Genomic DNA, 20602 nt, shown 5'->3' with positions numbered 1-20602 from the left:
TTTAATGTACCCCTCTCTACACCACCTTTGCATTTTCCTTCTTAATAGGATATACTTCAAATGCCATGTCATTGGAACAAATGAAATGATATTACAATCACTGTATGATTATTACACAAGCACAGACCACAGAGGTTTAGATCTAGTCAACAAAGTAATGGAGAAGCATGGGGTTAAATTAGACTACAGTGGGCCCGTTCAGGATGGTGAATCTATTTGCTAGTGGTCAGATGAGTCTGATGCAATAGTTTTTAATCTCACCTTAGCTGCAGGCATCACTTTTCTTCTGGAAATCATCCCATCAGAAGATCATCCCACCTAGGATTGAATGCCAGTGCTAGTCTATGCACCATTTTATTTGCATTGCAGATGAATCTTTTGAATTAAAATACGGAAAAATCCTATTACCGTATAAAGCTTTTTTAGTAAAGGGAAGGGATTAAAAGGAGAGAATGAGTAAGATTCACAGCAGAGATTTTCTGGCTAGGAACTTGAAAAGGTAACAAATGAGCTAAGGTGACTTTCTGTGACTGTAATTAGACTTCAGTCAGGAAGATTGCCTAATAGAACCCCCAAATGTGCAAACTGTATCCAAGATTGTGGATATTTTTGTTTTTTTAAACTCACATCAAATAACTCTGGCCTCTTGTAGTTATTTTATGTTCAACCTCCATATTAGGTCCCTCTGGGGTGTTTTCTTAAAACAAAACATTCTTTCTGTTTTGCTTTTTGGTTTCAGGTGGCGATCTGCTATGTCAGCTCCCGCCCACACTCCATCAATGTCAACTGTGAGGGGGTGTATTTCAGTGGACTCCTGTTGTATCTCTGTGACTCTTTCGTAGGTGCAGACCTTCTTAAGAAGTTCAAATTCCTGAAAGGTAATAATTTCTCCTGTTGCATTCAGTACAAAGTAATGGCTCACAAGCAAAATGAAATATAGAGGAAGAAATGAATCCCTACATTTCTCCATCTTCATAATCAGTGCTCGTGTTGCTCCAACAAGGAATGCGTTCTGTTTGCTCTTTCGATTTGTGTAGAGCTCCCACCATCTTAATAGCAAGGCTATAGTGAAGAAAAGCCTTGATAAATAGCATTAACAGTGGCATCAAATGGAAATAGGTATGGTATATGTGGAATTCAGTCAGTGCAGCATGCAGCACTAACATATGATTTGGAAATAGAGTTCAGAACATAGACATTGCCATAATGGATGTGACAAGCAGTTCATCCATTCCAAAACTGCCTTTGATGATAGTGAATATCCAGTGCTCTGAATAAGGTGCAAGAAATCCTGCAGTGAACAATAACAGAGTAACCTGCTCATTGAGGAAGTTTCTTCCTCCCTCTGTTAGTGGTTGTCTTATGCCCAAATACTGAGGGGTTTTATTACTAATTTTGTGTAAAAGAGGGGGGAAAAAACCTTGTCTAATGCAATTGTGGATGATGATGTTGTCCATAGAAACGTCTCACTTTTCTAACCTGTTGGCCTCAGTGATATCTTGCAGCAATGAGTTCTGAGGGCTAAATGTGCATTATGTAGAAAAGTATTTCCTTTCATCAGTTATTAATGTATTGCCTTTCAGTTTCATTGAATGTGCACTTGTTCTTGGGTTATGAGATAGAGTGACAAGGAGGGTTTGACTCCTCCACCCCCCCCCCAATAAAATTCATTATTTTAAGTACCTCATTTTATTCATTTCTAAACAGTCCCACTCTTTTCAGTCTCTCCTCATTTGGATGTCTTTCCATGCCTTTAAACATTTTCATTGCCTACTCTCTGCATACCTTCTATTTCTGCTATATTCCTGTGAGACCAGAACTGAACCACAGGATTACAGGTGAGGTGTACCATCAATTCATATGGTATATTTTCAGTGGCTGGACTGTGCCCCCTAGATTTGAGCACAAAAAGGATACTTAGCATGCAGCTTTACCCCTCAAAGTACTATTTCCTGTCCCGTTCTTTTATATCCTGATCTTTTTTTTTTTTTTTGTATTTTTAAGCAGTGATCTTTATTGACCTGTCCACAATGACATGCAGGTCTCTCTTCCTGAGTGATCACAGTTTAACTCAGAACCCAGTAATGTGTATAAGTAAGTTAAATTTGCTTTTGTCAGCATTGAATTTCCTCTCTCGTCATGCTGCCACTGCACCTAGCTTTGTTTAGTCTCCTCTGAAGTTCCTTACAGGTTTCTCTATTGTTGATTCACCTCAGTAATTTTGCATCGTCTGCACATTTTGTGATTTTCTTTAAGAATGGCAGTCATGTGGTGTGTGTTTGTTTTTGCTAAGACGGGATAGCATCTACCATGTCATGGGCATGACAAGAAACAATATCAAACAGCACCAATCTTGGGGCATCCCCTTGTTAGCCTCTTGCTATTTCAAAAATAAAACGTTTGTTCCTAATCTATTGTCTTTCTTAGTCATTACTTAATCAGTGACAGTACTTTGCCTCTCAGCACATGACTATTTAGTTTCCTTAACAGCCTTTTGTGTGGGACTTTAGGAAAGGCTTTTTGAAAGTCCAGGTTAATCATCATAACCCATATTTACATCAGCAAATTGTCCACTATTCTAAAATCATTGCCAGGTTGTATACAGGCCCAGCCACTTAGAAAAGGGCATACTTTAATTTTTTGAGTGGGGTGAGGGAGGAAGCAAATCCCAGGAGTTCTGACTATGGAGTGGATGAATGGGTGACCCACACTTGCATGAGTGGAAACCTTTGCTGAGTCATGGACTCATGTTTGTAAGGGGCCTAGCACAGGGTATAGTTACATTGCAAAAGGAAAAAAAGTTCTTGAGTTAAAATAGCAGTGAAGACACCCCAACACAGCAACTCAAGTTCAACCCCAGGTTCCCTTGTAGGCTTTAACGGCTAACAGGTTAAATGCCAAATTGCCATGTCTTCACTGCTATTTTAACCCAAGTTAGATAACCTAGTTACCATTTTCTGCAGTGTAGATATATGCACAGCGGGGCTCTGAGCCCTGTCTAGTGCCCTAGGAGCATCTGCAATATAAATAAATAAATAATGCCCCCTTAGTCCTGCCATGAATCCTCATTCATTTGAAGTGGCTTTGTCAGACATCTTGTGCATGATTTCAGGCTTGGACTGTAGAGAGAGAGACTTCTTTCCCCCCTCCTCCCAAATCCCTATTTCACTTGAGACTGCTGAATGTCAAACACATTTTGCAATAGTTTCTTCCCACTGTTCACACACACCTGTATTCTTTTCAGTCATTTTTGTAGAGATGTTTGTCCACTCTCTCAGGGCTTACTTTCCATATCTGAGACTGATCATACTGGGTACTCTGTTCATGTCAGACACCTTAACGGACACTTGGGAGCTTATGACGGTTTTGTGTGGGGAAGGCCTCTAAGTAGTAGTTTTTATTGTTTTTGTCTTTTTGGAAATGAGGCAAAAAATTGAAGTCTTACATGTTATCTAAAGCTGTATCTTGTTTTTAATTTAAGGTGCCACCTTGTGTGTCATCTGCCAAGACAGAAGCTCTTTACGTCAAACAATAGTCCGCTTAGAGCTGGAAGACGAGTGGCAGTTTCGTCTCCGAGATGAGTTTCAGACTGCCAACTGCATTGACGACAAACCACTCTATTTTCTCACTGGACGCCACATATAAACTTAATAGGAGATCAAATAACAAAGGAAAAGAAGAGAACTTGAGAGGTTTTTTTGTTTGGTTGGCTTTTGGGGGAAGGGTGGGGGGATGAAGAGAAGAAACAACCAAAGTACAATCACTGTGGAGCAAAGTGCAACCAATATTTATCTAGTCTACTCTAAAGGATTCCCCAAAATTCTGAAGTAGGCTTTGTTTTTAGGCATATGTTTATCACTTCAGTTATGATTACAGGAGCTTGGATTCAAGTGAATTCCACGTTAGTCACAGTAAATGAAACTAACACCACAGCCTACCAGCTGTCTCCTGTGATGTGGGAGGAGGACATATTTTGGTTGATGAAGAGTTCTCTTGGGTTTTTTTGTACTATGCTAAGCTAGGGGACGAAACTAACTTCAGCATCCACTAGCCTGAATGCATAACACCAGACTCACACCATTGAAGATAATATGCTGAGGAAACTCCTCCGTTTCTCTTCAGATCTGTACTTTGGTACAGTAATACTCAGGGGTTTGAAATTACAAAGTAACTTAGATATTTGTATTAAAAGTAGTCTTGTTCTCTCTCTGTGCAGTGTTACTTTAAAACTTGTAATTGTATATGTATTGAAACTGTGTCTTTGGCAAAATTTCCACAGGAGTTAAAAGTTTACTACTTAAACCTGAACAAATCAGTAAATGCTTGGCAGGCATGGAGCACACACGCAGGTTCTCCTAGTAACATTCTTTCACTCTCTTTAACAAAAATTCTGCTCCGCAATTAAAGAGTAACTGGCTGGCCAGCATAAAGAAGAGAAAAAGATTTCTTATGCACACTGTCCCTTCAGTTAGAGCAGTTAACCACCAGCAAAATGACTTCAGATTGTTATAGCCGTCAAAGGTTTTAAAAATTGTGAAACATCACCTTTTAGCGGGTACAATTTACTTGTACATCAAAAACTTTAAGTGTAGGTTTGATTGAATGCAGTTTGCTCCAAGTATCCTTCCTCATTCACCTGCAATAGTGTGTAGAGTCCTGAGGTGAGATTTTTGTTGTTGCTGCTGCTTTTGAAAACTTAGGTACCCTGCCCAGAAGTGAATCATAAAGTAGAAAGACAACGTTCAAGAACGTGGCAGCCGCTATGAACTGAATTTGATATATCTAAAGTGAGCTAAAATGGGGTGAGGCACAATGGTTTGGGGCTTTTCCGTAGCCCACTGAAAATCACTTCACAAGTGAGCTTGAATCAATCCCAAGAGAATCTGCCCATAATCAAAAAGGTCTGTTTGAATACAGTACCTAGAACAGGTTGGTCCTTTCATTTTGAATATTAAACTTTTGTAAATACGGGCTGTAGTGATTATGCATTGTTCTGGTTTAAAACACATTACTGTGTTCTCTTAAAATAATTGCTGTTCTGTTATAGAATTAACCTGGTGCACAAGCACTTGGTTTCAGGGTTAGAGGTGTTCACCAGTCTTACTAGTGCAGTTAACATTTTTAGAAGTATTCACGATTTTATATTGGTTACTCAATTGAGATTTCCGTATTTTATAAAAGAGACCCTTCCCCCACACATTCTCCTCTCTCCACCTCCTTCGTTGAAAAAAAAAAATGCAACCTCCTTTGCAAGCTGGTAAAAATCAATAATATTCCCTGCATTGTGTTTTTATGAAGTTCTTAACACATCCTTTATATGTGACCTGCAAGTCACCTGAGAAGGGCCTGCCAAAACTGCATTTTGAACAAAGTGTTAATCAAGCAGCTTTTTTACCTTGTGAAAAGACGAATGTTTACAGATAATGAAAAACATAATATATTAGACTGAAGCTAAAAAGGAAAATAATGGTTTGCAGATCTGTTGATTTTAATGTAGCTTAACTGTGAGGATGTCAATGTAACATATTTCAAATGAACAACCCTTTTCTTTTTCTCTAGATTTAAATTGTTTAATTGTCCTTCATACAGCCTTATGTTTTAAAATATATCTTCATTTTAATTTAGCAGGTGTGGGGCTACGCAGGTATACTCTGAAGCTTTTCGTTACACCTGAATGCATTTCAATACTTCTGGTTTGCTAGATGGGCTCAAGGCTGCTGGAATAACTTTTGAATTTTAGTTTGGGGTCAAAATTTTAGAAACGTTACCGGTATTCTGTAAGTCAGAGGATTTAAAATGTTCACAAGTGGTTTCCTTTATGTTTGTGTACTTGATGTTTGCACTAAGTTCTTAAAATTCCAGGTGCTAAGACTATTTTGATGATTATTTAGCCCTGTGGTAAAGTGGTGCGAAATTGTCCTGATGGTTGAGAACTAAATCAGAAAGCTAGTGTATCTGCCTTCCATTATCAAACAAGCAATTGGTTTCTATAACACTTTATTCTCCAGTGGAGAGGGAAGGTTTTTGGCAACACTTTCTTTTGAAGACTCTATCACTATAAATCTTTTCAAGCAGACTGACCCTGGATTCTTTTAAGTAAACTATAGCTCATAGTCTTTGAAGAGATGAGAAGGAGACCATACTTTGACATCAAGAGTACAACTGTTCTGTTTTGGTTTTAAGCCTCATCATCAAGGCCATTCTTATGAATGTATTAAATAGGCCAGCATAATATTTTACCTGTTGAAATGTGAAATCTGGACATGATTGACAGTTCACAGGTTAATACTGAATGTAAACTAAGATTTGAATGAAAATCATATTCAGATGCATCTTGCTGTAATTTATGCAATTGCTTTTTGTGACTTTTGGAAGGGGGTTAAAATGTTGCTTTCTTAGTGTAAAATTTTCTTAACCAAAACATGGTGAATTTAGCTTCACTAGTCAGTCTACCTCACATTTTATTGTTTATTAACTGAACTTGTCTGCAGTTGTGGTTACAATATGTTTATGATGTGCTTTCATTAAATTTGATGAACATATTAAATTGCCATTCAAGAGACTGCATTTTCTTTAGATTTGTTGTGTAACAGGATGGATATTTAAATTTTGACTACAAGATGTCCCTGTTAGACTACCTTTTTAATATAATCTTAAATTTGTGTCTATTGAGCCGTTGTGCCATCAATAACTTACAGTATCTGAGCAGAGCACTCTCTTCCAAAAATGCCATAATCTTTCACGCTTGGTAGTGATTGCGTTGAACAGTGCTAAAACTGGTAGGATATGGTGACGTTGATTCAGTTAAGCCATTTGTTGTAGTTCCTGTACTCTAAAATTACCTTCTTTGAAAATCTAAACAGCGTTAACCAGCACCTTCAGCATGGAGGAGTAAAAGTTTGCTGTGTGCTGGGACAGGACCCGTTTCAGAAGACTCTGACTATTCCTTCTGACTGGGGTAGTGTAGCTTAGTGCCAGACAGGAATTCTTTGCTTGGACTTTCAAGTAGTTACAGTTCCATTAATTTTTACAATTGAAAGCAGTGGGTCACTATATTTTTAATTTATTCAGGGTGAGTCTCAAGTTAGTCCTCAGGAGGACAGTGTTCTACATAAAATCACACCAGAAAAGTTTTGTGGTCATTACTACCACATAAAGTTGCAAGATGAATTTTCCGAATGGGGTGGGACAAGTTGCCCAATTTGTAAAACTAGCTACTAGCAAGTATACACTCAGATATTCCTTTGGAAAGCAAGCACCATTAGAACAGCTTAAAACTAAGAATATATCACTCTGTAAAACAGTTACAGTTTAACCTCCCCCCAAACATTAGAAACTCTTTAAATTTAAAGTACCAACTGTCACTATCCCCATTTGGGCATAGGGCTTTTTTTACCCAGCTCACCCTGGCTACATTTCCAGTGCAGGAAAACATTATCGTCACATACAGTGAACTGCCACCTCCCAAGAATTTACAATCTCAAACATGCTCATAAGGGGAAGTAAAGAAATGATTGGTTTTTTAAACTAATCCTTATGCTCTCAGCTTTTGTACCTTATATTACCACCTCTCCCACATTGTCTTGTGTTGCTAATGTGTAATTCATATGGGAACCTTTATCCCAGCTCTTCCCTTTTGCTCACCCACCATACCATCACAGTCCATGTATTATGTAGCTAAAAATGTCAGTGATTGTTTCTGCTGAGGTCAGTTACCAGGAGTTCAGTGAATAATTTATCCTCATAACCAGGTCACTAATCTGGGTATGAGAAGACATCTTACATGTCCTAGTTCCTTACTGGGGACTCTGAGAACCACACAGACCCAGTTTCTGGTGAAGCAGAGCTTTTTCTGAAGCCCAGTGTCACCCACAATCGTGTTCACGCAGTTCCAGAGGTGGATCAAAGCTCACACACGGCTCACACTGGCAAGGCCCCTTTTCTCCAGCTTACCTCTGGGTCGCCAGCTTCTGTGACAGTAGTCAGTTGTGGTTCTCTTTTCTCACGCCCTTTCCTTTGCCTTTTTTGTTTTGCACATGGGGGAATAGTAGCAAGCAGCTTCCCTTCTTTTCTTCTCTGGGACTGAGTATTCAGCACTACAGAGGCTGATGCCACAGCTTCCCCACTCCACTTCCTCCCCACTGAGGTCTTCGGTCTCCTTTCAGGATGGCAGAGCAGCCACACGAGCACAGGGCTAAGCCCAAACAGTGCACCGTCTGCAAGGCAACTTTAAACAGGCTCCACAGAGGGGAAATTATGCTCTGCCTGTTCTCAGCCAGCCTGACCCTAGCACTGCTTAGGGCACAGAGCACTGAAACGGACAGGCATGCTGGGTCTCATATACCCGCCCCTGCCCCCCCTCAAGAAGCTGTGACTCTACCACCATAAAGCTTAACAAGGAGACAGAACAGAACCGGGAGCGGCTCTAAGCGTGAGGACGACTTCATTCAGTTGACCCAAGAGGTAATTCCTCAGGCCACTCACGGGCTGAGGGAAGGATCATTCCTAGGGACTTCACTAAGGACCCATTTGAGGACTTAGGGTCTCTGGGGAAAGCAGCAGGGCTCACAATGAACCCCCTTTTCTCCAAGCTTGAGTCATGCAACTCTGGCAGTGAGTTCCCATACCCTGACCTGGGGAGTGGGAGTCTATAAGGGATGACCTTGAGGAAAATTTACCTAGGGCTCAAAGCCCTGCACAAGGCAAACTGCAAAAGACACCACCCAGAGCATAGCTAGGTAGCCACACCTGCAAAGTGTCTCCCCCCGCCCCTCAAAAAAGGGTCCAAAAGGGTTCATCCTTTGATCAGACCCCTCCCCCTCCAGGAGTGTTATTAGACTCTGATTCTGAGCAGGACACAGACAAAATGCCCCCTGAGATGTTTGAAACCACTTGAAAAAAGACTATCCCCTATACAGCTCCAACCTGAGCAGGCCCTTGAGGACAACCCTCAAAGCAAATACCTTTGAGGCAGCAATTCCCCTTCACCTATCCTCTGAGATAATCGGGAGAAGAGGGAACCTCTTGAAAAAGGCAAATACAGTAACAAGCACGCTCAAATTCTACAAACTCCAGAAGACAAGAAATGCCATCACTGATGTGGCTACGGTCAATGCTGCAGTAGCATCTCTCGCAAGGGATATGGTTATTCCACCCAAAGGAGACTTCTTTCCCAAGTGTCCATCAGATAGGAAGGTGGAAGACACCCTCAGAAGGGACTTTACTCAGAGTGGCTGAGACAGCATCAAGTCATGGCAGCCACTTGCCTTGTTTGAGCCCAATGACATGGCTGGAGAACCTTAAAGCCCTTAAGGTAGAAACCAAACCAATTAAGTCTATGTTTAAGAAAATCACCCTAGCAACAGCATTCATGGCAAATGCTTCAAGGGCATCTAGCTCCGTTGCCAGGAGACACACATGGCTTAATCCCTATAAAGTTGATACTCACTTCAAAGAGGTCCTGTGCTCCTCTAAATTAACAGGATCTCTCCTCTTCGGAGAAAAACTGGATAAGATTGTGGCTGAAAGTTAGGCTTAAAACAAACAATCCTTCCCTGCTCCACTTAGCGCGCTAAAAAGGGAATACAAACTCACTTTGACAGAGATGCTCTTTTCAACTATTTTCCCCACCAAAGTTCTAGAGGAAAGATCACATGTGTCAAGAAAAAACCTTGGAAGCGAGCAGCAATTAGAAAACCTAGAAGATCATGCAACTTCCAAAAGCTCTTTATGATGAATGAATATGCTTTCGCCAGGACCAGAGCCTGGGAGGCAGGATTTCTTTTTTTCTGGATGAATGGTTTGCTTCAACCACAGATAGGGTGGGTGCGAGAGTCAGCATGTCAGGGATACTCTCGATCCAAGGGCTTCACCACGCTCCTCCTCCATCCAGTCGTCTTCAGTCACCACCGATCTCACCAAGTACAAGCTATTCCAGGACAAGATCTCCCACATGGGAACAACAGGAGTTCCCCCAGAAGAGAATTTTTCAGTGTTTTACTCCATCTTCATTGTTCAGAAGTGCACTGGAGAAGTTCTCCACCTCCAAGGGTTGAACAAATGGATGAAGAAAACAAAGTTCCGGTTGGATATCCTACGTTCAGTAATGACATCCCTGTCTCAAGGGGACTTCCTTACCTCAATAATCTTGGAAGAGACATTTGTCACATTCCACTGTTCGCCTGCTACCGCAAGCTTCTGAGATTAGTTTACAGCATGAATCGCTATCAGTACTCAACTCTCCCATTCTGTCTCATCGCCCTCGCCTCTCATTCTGAAAATGCTGGTGATGATCCCAGCCAGACTCTGGTCCCAGGGCATTTACCTGTATCCTTTTTTGGACAACACCTTAATCAGAGCCTTATCCCAGGCTGTAGGGCATGGCCCCAAGACTTGGAATTTGGAGCTCCTGTAAATGCACAATTCATAATAAACACAAAGAATAGTTCCTTGAACCCCTCGACAAGGATCATGCACCTGGGTTTAGAGATAGACATATCGATCCCTCAGTAGACAGTTTCCAGAAGATTCAGAATTTGATATCCATACTGGTCAAGCGCAGGAGCCCAACCATTGCTCATTGCTGGGCCTCCTGGTCTCATGCACAGGGGTCACTCCAAGGGTGAGATTCCACATCAGGTGCCTTTAGGTTTTTCTTGTGAAAATATGGGACCACTCCCTGGAGTGCAGGCAACTTCAGGTACATATCCCGAAACAGGTTCTTAACTCACTGAGATAGTGGACAGTCTGGAAAATTAGCCACAGGGGTCTTTCTATATGCTTTCTGGAACTCAGGGTTCTCACCGATTCCAGCCTGATGGGAAGCATACCTGGATCCCAAAACGGTACAGGGTATCTGGAGCCCGGGGGAAAAGGGACCACAGCACTGATCTCTTGGAACTTAGGGCAGCCAAACAAGCTCTTCCGAGATTCCAGAGCCCCCTAAAAGAAAATGTCAGGACAATGGCTGCATACATAAACAACCATGGAGGGATAAGGAGCACAGCTCTACATGGAGGAACAATGGAAATAATGTAATAGGCAGAAACAACTCTCCCCAAAGGCAATCCACATAAAAGGAGAACTGAACCAAAAGGCAGACTGGCTTAGCCAGTGCAACATCAGCAACTCAGCATAGTACCTAAACCAGAAAGTCTTCAACCTGATCTTGCAGATGTTCAGTCCTCTATCAGTCCATCCATTTCCCAATCACAAGAATACAAAGCCATCAAAATACTTCACCAGGGAAGCAGACCACAAGTTATGGGGGCAAATGTTTTGTCAAACAAATGGTCAGAAGTCCTGCTATATGCATTGCCACCCTTTCCTCGGAAGGAAAATGATCCAAAAGGGTGAGAGGAAGCAAAAAAAGTGATAGTGTTAACTCTGCACCGGCCAAAAAGACAGTCTCTCTTACCTGACAGAACTATAGCTGAAACCACCTTTGCAGCTACTGTGAGGTCCTGGTTGAGAACCTTCTGGTATCCAGATGCCTCAGAGAAGTCAGACTGGCCCGATCAGTAGTCATCTTCCCTAAATGGGATCTACCACTCATGCTGAAAGACCTAAGCACTAATCCTTTATTAGAAAGCCTGACTTCTGTATCACCATTTTACCACTCCATCCAACCTGTTTTCTGGTGGCCATTATATCTGCCAGATGAGTTTTAGAACTGGCAGAGTTCTCTCTGCAGGAACCTTACTCCCAGTTTCGGTTTGACACGGTGGTGCTAAGGACTCCAGAACATTGTTGCCAATGGTGAATTCTCCTTTCCATGTCTCGCAAGAGACAGTCCTCTCTTCATTCTATCCAAAGCCACAGCACCTGATCAAGAAAGTGTGGCACACATTAGATGTCAGAAGAACACTGAAGATTTACATCAAGCACACAGGATCTACAAGGAGGTCAGGTGCCCTCTTTGTCTTCTTCCATCTGAAGTGTCAAGGACTCCATCTCCAAGCTCTTTCTTGCTATATAGATCAGACTATGGTTGAGGGCACACTCCTGTCCCAGAAGGAATTAAGGCACACTCCACAAGATCCATGGTGATCTTGTGGGTCGAAAGAATATGTACTTCCACCACAGAGATCTGCAAAGTAGCAACATGATCACTGGCTAAAACCTTTATCAGACACTTTATTGGACTTTGTCTTCCACAGAGGTCTCCTTCCACAGAAAGCTGCTGTATGAGATTATCCAGTAATACCACCTTGCCTTTTGAGCAATTCTGTAAAAGGGAGGATTTTTCCCTTTTTCCTTCTGTCTGTTCTCTTATCTTTCCCTACATCTCATGTGTAGCAAAATTGTGGGATACAAACTGCAGAATGGAAAATCCTTATCTGATCATTTCGTTTATGAAGAGGTATTAAACTCAAATAGTTTGATATTCCAAAACTGATTTTTTTGGCCAATACACTATTCAGCAATAAATAAATAAATAAATAAAATTCACCCAACTCTAGTCTCACTACTGGTAAAGGAAACAGCTTTTCTCAGCTGCTAGCTGAGACTGCATTCAAATGAGCTGAAGCCACAGTGCTGGGAAGCTTATCCTGTTGACCACCTCTGGAAAAGAGCATGCAATAAAATAAAGAATTTATTTGCTGGAAAAGTTTAGGTTTTCTAAAGAGGACTTAAAGAGATGAAATTAATAACTGCCCACTTCTATGACACAGACATTAGACCACCACAACTACTCCTACAGTATATGCTCCAAAAATGAATTATGGCATCGGGAACTATTCCTTAGGAAGTGTGAGGCTTTGTTGTACTGAAGATTGTTTTAAATCAGGACTTTTCTTTTGGATGTTAATCTGATTAATGTTTCACCATTGAACATTTCCTTTGCAGGAACAAAGACCAAAGACTATTTTTTCATTCTGTTAGCGTCACTTAAGAAAAAAAGCTATCAAGTACTTTATTTTTTAATCTACATTATATACAGATAGAGAAAGGCCACAGCAGTTTTTCACCATATAAACCCTTTTAAAGTGAAGGGCTTTATGAAGGAGATACAAAGTGAAGTTCACTAATAAAGGCATATACCCAGTTCAGCATTTTTGGAAAAAAAGGTGAAGCATATACCTGTTTATATTTTGCAAATTCATCTTTCACAAACTACTGCTAAATATCCCCTTTGCAAAATGTGTAACTTCCTTATTCTTCATATAATTGAGAAATCAGGTTAATTAATCTTTGTTATTCATATTAATGCATAGTAGAACCACCATGTAATTAATTTGTCAAGTCTATCACCTATAAATAGTGCACTGTAGTATTTCTGTTATTTAAGTTCTAATTGAGCAGAGTTCTAAAGTTTGAGAAATGATCTTTTATATACCTTACTAAACATCTAGAACTGGTAAAGTACTAAAGATTACAGTGCCAAGCAACACTGGTATATCACCACATTAAGAACTTCAGTATGTACTCAGCGAGACCATAGTCCTTGAATTAGTTTACAGTCCACTATGAACAATATCTCTGCATGTAAACATGACTAATTAGAGATAAAAATACATCATAAACTTCTGTAAAAGATAACAAAATATCTTCTTTAAAAAAGAGTTAGACTATTACTGCACAATTTACAATTTTAATAAAATAGTACAACCTTTTTTAGTTGTTACCAGTCCTGAGTTCATTGTAATAATAATAAAATATATATATGGCCCTAGCTCCTGGTCAGGGCTGAACTCAATCAGTACTTGTTAGCAGAAGTCTCCCATTACTTATTGCTGAAAGAATTCCACTAAGTATGATACTGTCCATTGAGAAAGTTATATACCAGGAACTGGCCAGTGCCACAGTACTGCGTTGCAAAGAGTTTTCCATCAGGAGTGGGATCAGAAAAAGCAATTTCTTCTTTCCTCAAGTATGAGCCATATATAAAATTACTCCTGTTTAAAAAAAAAAAGTAAAATTGGTTAATTTCCATGAAGTGATAATGCGAAAGTATATTTTTGTATCTTGAAAGATCCCTTTCTTCAATTATTTTTCAGGTGAGCTGATCCTTATAATGCGTCTTCACTCTCCATGGAGCTTTAGGGGCAAAATCAGACCTGTCTGTCACTGGGTGGGCGTTAAACCTCTTTCTCTGAACAGTCAGCCAAACTTTCCTAATATGTTTTAAAGTATTTATGGGAGGATGGCTATAGCCATCAAATAGAGAATTCATACTCTACGTTGTATGCAATATATGCACGTGTGCTACAGTATAAATTCTGTCTTTTATAGCTAAAGCCTCTTCTCTCCCCTTGGCCCATCTGCATAATCTGAGTAAACAGCCATTGAGATTCCAATTTACAAAAAAAAAATAGGCAGGATCAGTTGCACAGAACAAAAGAAGAAAGCTTTCTTTCAGGTAAGCTTTCTTTCACAGTCCTTTACACAGAGGGAATTAATTTGGAGCTCAAAAAATGATTTCAACGTGAGATGTGTAGAAGAGCAGTCTGAGTTCAATATAATGGCACAGCATGAAGTATCTTCCGCTAAAGGTATTGTGAGAGTCTTGGATGTCTACTTTTTAATGTACAGCAAATGAGGAAGTTGCAGATGACACTAAACTGGGAGGAGAGGTAGATATGCTGGAGGGTAGGGATAGGATACAGAGGGACCTAGACAAATTGGAGGATTGGGCCAAAAGAAATCTGATGAGGTTCAACAAGGACAAGTGCAGAGTCCTGCACTTAGGACGGAAGAATCCCATGTACCGCTACAGACTAGGGACCAAATGGCAAGGCAGCAGTTCTGCAGAAAAGGACCTAGGGGTTACAGTGGACGAGAAGCTCGATATGAGTCAGTGTGCCCTTGTTCCCAAGAAGGCCGATGGCATTTTGGGATAATTAGGGGCATTGCCAGCAGATCAAGGGACGAGATCGTTCCCGTCTATTCGACACTGGTGAGGCCTCATCTGGAGTACTGTGTCCCGTTTTGGGCCCCACACTACAAGAAGAATGTGGAAAAATTGGAAAGAGTCCACCGGAGGGCAACAAAAATGATTAGGGGACTGGAACACATGAGTTATGAGGAGAGGCTGAGGGAACTGGGGATGTTTAGTTTACGGAAGAGAAGAATGAGGGGGGATTTGATAGCTGCTTTCACCTACCTGAAAGGGGGTTCCAAAGAGGATGGCTCTAGACTGTTTTCAGTGGTAGCAGATGACAGAATAAGGAGTAATGGTCTCAAGTTGCAGTGGGGGAGGTTTAGGTTGGATATTAGGAAAAACTTTTTCACTAGGAGGGTGGTGAATCACTGGAATATGTTACCTAGGGAGGTGGTGGAATCTCCTTCCTTAGAAGTTTTTAAGGTCAGGCTTGACAAAGCCCTGGCTGGGATGATTTAGTTGGGGATTGGCATTCTTTGAGCAGGGGGTTGGACTAGATGACCTCCTGAGGTCCGTTCCAACCCTGATATTCTATGATTCTACTCACCTTGTGCAGTAACGATGGTTCTTCGAGATGTGTGTCCCTATGGGTGCTCCACTTTAGGTGTCTGTGTGCCCCGGCACCTCTAATCGGAGATTTTTGGTAGCAGTGTCCCGTTGAGCCTGCTCATGTGCTCTCCCTCCCTCAAGGCTATTTAGCACTGCACGGGCCAACTCCCCTCACTTCCTTCTCTACCACAGAGCCCTATAGAGAACTCCGAAGTAGAGGGGAGGAGGGCGGGTTGTGGAGCACCAACAGGGACACACATCTCGAAGAACTATCGTTACTGCACAAGATGAGTAACTTCCTCTTCTTCTTTGAGTAGTGTCCCTGTGGGTGCTCCACTTTAGGTGACTCCGGAGCAGTACCCACCACTGGAGGCTGGGACTTCGGAGCCGAGTCTTTCACTACGGAGAGTACTGTGGAGTCGAAGATTGTGTCAGCAGCCAACTCTTCAGTGATCGCATAATGTTCTGCGATAGTATGGACAGAGGCCCCAATCATTGCTCTATAGATTTGGGAGATAGGGGTATCCCTATGGAATGTGATTGAGGTAGGAACTGATCTCATGGAGTGCGTATGGACGAAAGCAAAAGTTGCACCTTTGCTAAGTGATTGATGCAACTAGAGACCCACTTGGATAGTCTTTGAGGAGATATCACAGAGCTCTTGGATCTTTCTGTGGACAAAGGGAAGAGTTTAGGGGATTTTCTGAAGTCCTTAGTCCTGTCTAAGTAGAATGCTAACGTCCTTCTAATATCTAGCATATGCACAATTGTCTCCCAGTTGTCACAATGTGGTTTTGGGAAAAAATAGGTAGATGGATCTGTTGATTCATATGGAAAGTGCAGAAAAAGTAGGGAGAAACTTGGGATATGGCCTTAGAGTTATTTTTATTTATTTATTTTAAAGACAAAGGCCGTGAATGATGGGTGTGCCATCAGGGCTGCTATTTCTCCTATGTGCCTAGCTGAGGTGATGGCAATTAGAATGCTGTCATCATGGACAGGTAAAAGAGAGAACAAGTTGCCCTGGACTCGGAGGGAGGTCTAGTCCAAGCCCTGAGAACTAGATTAAAGTCCCAGGCTAGAGCAGGTGGTGTCACATGAGGGAAGAGAGTCCCAATGCCCTTAAAGAGTCAATACATTAGTGGTTGAGCAAACTCCAAGTGGGAAGCCATTTTCACCATGAGCTGTACCTTAAAGGGAGCTGAGTGAGAGTTAAAATGTAGTGCAAAATCGAAGGGAGGAAAGATGAAGTTGGGTCTGTCTGTTTGGAATGGTACAAACTTGGGGTCATTTCCATTTTGTAGATATGTATGTGGAGTTGTCAACTTGTGTTGCAACATGTGTTTCAGCTTGTCAGAGCATTCTGCTTCTAAGCCTTGGAACAAAGAAAGATCCAAACCTGGAGGCGGAGGACCCATGGGTTGGGGTGAAGGGTCAGCCCATTGTTTTGAGAGAGCAGGTGAGGAATGGGCTGACGTCAGAGGAACAGGAGGGCATACTGCCATCTGCATCAGGAAAGGGAGCCAGACTTGTCATAGTCAAGAGGGGCAATCACAATAACTCTTGCTTTGTTTTGTTGAATTTTCAACAGAATCTTGGATAGGGTAGGAAACTGGGAGAAGACATACAAGTGGGCCCTGGCCGCTGGGAAGATGAGGGCAACTGCCAGTGAATGTTTCCCCAAAGGGTGGCTATATCTTCAAGCACCTGTGAATTCAGTATACACTCATTGTCGTGAGAAAATTCCAACTGAGACTGTTCATTATCCCATTCTATATCCTTTGTAGACAGACAGCTGAGATGAGCACATTGTGCTCGGTGCATCAGTTCCAAAGTTTGAATGCGGTCTTGCAGAGGGAGGGAGATCTGGCAGCTCCTTTACAGTTTATACAAAACATACAGGTCACATTAAGTCCATCGTAACCTTTGTGGGTGTTTTTGATAAAAGGCAGAGTTTGTTCACAGGCACTCCTGACAGCCCCTAACCCCAAAAGGAGTGATATGGAAGGTCATTCTGTGGAAGGCCATTTGTCCTGAACCTTGCTGTTGTGTCCCAGGGTGGTGAATGTGGGTAGTGAGGGGAGTGCTCTCGCTTGTACTGCATCAGGTTGGTGCTGATTAAGTCCAGTCACTGTACTGGAGTTAGTATGCCACTACAATGAAGTGTATCTTGGAGACGACCATGTGTGGAGCAGTCTGTACCTATAATGATCCTGCCCCAAAGATAAGCAGTAGGAAATCTCCTGTATGATGGTTGTATTGAAATATGAAAGTAGGCACCCTGTAAGTTCAGGGCTAGAAATCAATCTCTTTGCTCTAGAGCTGGTCCTAATTGCTGTGAAGTAAGGTAAGGTGACTTCTGAGTGGTGTGACAGGTGTATAGATGGCAGCTGATGCTGTAAGGTATTGTTCAGGCCCCCGACCAGCTCAAAGTGCTTATAAGAGGCAGTTTGAGAGGTCATGGACTGGGGTGCAGACTGTTCTCAGTTTTGAGCCCTGGGCCTCTTACACTGTGGCTCATACCAGCACAGAGATGGTGATTATTGAGAAGATTGTGATCTATGGTGTGGTTGAGAGGTACATCTCTTCTGTTCCACAGTGTGGATTCCTAAGGAGTGTAGTGTAGTCCAAGAATCCTTCAGGATGTGGAGAGAAAATCTGTCTTCTCCGCAAAGAGTTTGGCCCTTCAAATTGGAAGTCTGTAGCTCTCTGGGCAATCTAGAGAGGTATAGCGAACCCACAGCACACCTCAGTACCATGGTCATGGAGACTGGGCAGGCAGCTGTAACAGCTACATCCAGTGGTGTCCCTAGGACCGGTCTGGCTATTAACTGACCTTCTCTAAGAATGGTCTGAATCTTCTTTTTGTGTTTCCAGACAGTTTGGTAATTTAGGACTCTAAATAGCATTGTTGATGATGAATATGCCATCTTGCGAAGCCTGATCATATGGAGTTGACTTGGCATTATGTTGCTTGCTTCACGCATTAACCACATCCACTATGATGGAGTTGGGTTGCGGATGTTGAAAACAAAGTCTGCCTCTTTGGGTAGAGGTGTAGGGTTGTTTTTGTTTACACTCTGTTGCTGGTTGGTGCGATGGAAGCTGGCTCTGCCAGATGATTTTGGTAGGATCTAGAATCAGCTCATTAATTGGGAGGACAGTTCTAGATGAGAAGGTAGTGGGCAGAATTTCCACCAACTTGTGATGTGTATCTGCCATCTCCTGTAAGGGAATCTGCAGCTCGTCTGCCACTCTCTTGGTAAGATCCAGAAAGTTCTTAAATCTTCACCTAGTGATGAAGGGTGGGCAGCACAGTCTCATCTGGGAGAGATGAGGAGAAGTGTGCTGAAGAGATAGCTTCCTCTTCAGGTGTGGGGTTTGTTTATTTTTCTCCTTCCTCCTTCTTTCCTGTTCTGAAAAAGCTTTCTCCTGTCCTGGCTCAGGTGCCAGGCTGTAGCAAACCATCTGATGTCTCTCAGGGAGAGTCCACCAGAGACGGTCGTGCCATGTGTGTGTATATACCCGAAGAGTTACAATATGGCCTTGGGAGGGAGACGCAGGAAGGCAGGCATGGGTGGTTGGCGTGATGGAATTGGGGATGACCCTTGTAGTGTGGTGGTGGGCCACCATGAGGGGCCAAGGAATGATCTTCTCCTGGCCTGTATCAGATTTGTCAGTGGGTAAGGCTGCCGCTGACTGAGGTATTGGCAATATACAGCCCAGTGCTAAGAGCGACTCTGGGTGCTGGGATGTGCTCGATACCAGGGTCCTGGTACCAAGTAATGGGCACTGTGGTTCTTCCCCAATCATCAGGTCTCCAGGGTACCAGAGCTCATGCAGTACCATGAGTTCATTTGGTAAAACAGAGGAGGGGCCGTGGTACATTGTCAGTACCGATAGTTGGGCAGAGCACTCTCTAAATGAGAGTTTTGTCCAGTTCAAAAAGTTTGTTGGTGCCACTTTTTTAGAGACGGTATGGTAATTGTCTCTCCCTGAGTACTGAGGCCACAGGTCTCCAGAGTATCAGGGTACCTGGGTTACCATGGGCTCATCCGGAACCCCAGAGGAGTGTCTGTAGTCGGTATCAATGGTTGGGAAGGTGCAGAACACTTCTTAGATAGGAGTTTTGTTGCATCTGGTACCAAAGGGTTTCTCCATGCCACTCTTTTAGAGATTGTACAGTAACTGTCCCCTCTCTTTAGGGAACACTTAGGGGACAGTACAGTGGAAGCCTCTAGTGTCTCAGTGCGAAGCAGAGCTGACAGCAGGGCTTCCCTGTGTCACTCTTATAGAGATGGTACGGTAACTGTGCCCTCTCGGTGCAGTAGTTGCCCAGAGCAGCGCAGAAGCCCCTTGTCAATGGGAGAGCAGAGCTCAGAGCAGGAAGCCCCTTCTCAGGTTTCAGTTTCCAGGGCTGAGCTCACAGAAGGAGGTTCCTCTGCTGGTACTGTCCTACTGAGATGGCCTGGCCGCACTGGGGAACACTCCTCTGGCTGGCCAGTTGCTCGGGGGTCAGTGCCGAGATGGCCGCACTGGGGAACACTCCTCTGGCTGACCAGTTGCTCGGAGGAGCCTTTCCAGGGGGAGTCTGCTGGTGGCTTCTTCTCTCTCTCTCCCCTCCTCTTCACCACTGGACCCCTTTTGAAGTGAAGGCTCCAGGGATGATCCGGGGTCAACACCCACCAGAGTCCCCTGCAGACTGAAGTGTTTTCTCTACAGGGAGGAATTTTTACTTCAGTTCCCAGCTCCTGTGAGGCTGCAGTTTTAGGTGTGTCAGGTAAAGCACTTCTGTGAGGGTCTCCCGGGCACCGTGAGTGTCTGGCCATTACAGGAATTGACTCCTGGCAAGAGAGGCACCGCTTGGAGCAGAGAGAGCCAGGCAAGCCCCTGGGCAGGGGGCTGTCATCCTCTAGCAGGGAGGAATATGCAGAAGAACATAGTCTTTACTTTTTTTTTTTAAAACTGAAAAAGAAATAATTATGAGTCTACTAGATGCCTGGGGTGGGGAGGGGAGGAATGCCCCCAGACAGGGAAGGAAAGTTAAGTTCTTTTCCTTATTCTCTTTTCTTTTTAAACCAAAGGACTAAAATAAAATAAAATTAAACAAAACACAACTAAACACTAGCCTGAGTACTTTTAGGGAGAACAAAGGTGACAAAACAAGGT

At 42.7% G+C, this 20602-nt stretch overlaps 2 protein-coding genes across 4 annotated transcripts in view; one reads left to right on the top strand and one right to left on the bottom strand.

The window, feature by feature from the left end:
• The window catches only part of GREB1L (GREB1 like retinoic acid receptor coactivator), a 129705-nt gene extending 123176 nt beyond the window's left edge, over nt 1-6529 (top strand). The window contains exons 31-32 of the mRNA XM_077810384.1: nt 740-878; nt 3482-6529. Coding sequence (XP_077666510.1) covers nt 740-878; nt 3482-3645 — 303 coding nt within the window. The 3' untranslated portion in view covers nt 3646-6529. The remainder of the gene's footprint in view (nt 1-739; nt 879-3481) is intronic.
• Nucleotides 6530-12891: 6362 nt separating this feature from the next.
• Nucleotides 12892-20602, bottom strand: part of ESCO1 (establishment of sister chromatid cohesion N-acetyltransferase 1) — a 66604-nt gene continuing 58893 nt past the window's right edge. Inside the window, exon 11 of one of the 3 annotated variants that reach the window (XM_077810383.1) lies at nt 12892-13898. In XM_077810383.1, the coding sequence (XP_077666509.1) occupies nt 13751-13898 (148 nt within the window). In that variant the 3' untranslated portion in view covers nt 12892-13750. The remainder of the gene's footprint in view (nt 13899-20602) is intronic. The other 2 variants (XR_013345162.1, XR_013345163.1) reach the window with 2 other exon arrangements.

This window comes from Eretmochelys imbricata, chromosome 2 (assembly GCF_965152235.1).
Source record: "Eretmochelys imbricata isolate rEreImb1 chromosome 2, rEreImb1.hap1, whole genome shotgun sequence".
Classification (NCBI taxonomy): Eukaryota; Metazoa; Chordata; order Testudines; family Cheloniidae; genus Eretmochelys; species Eretmochelys imbricata.
This window is presented reverse-complemented; position numbering and strand designations above follow the sequence as displayed.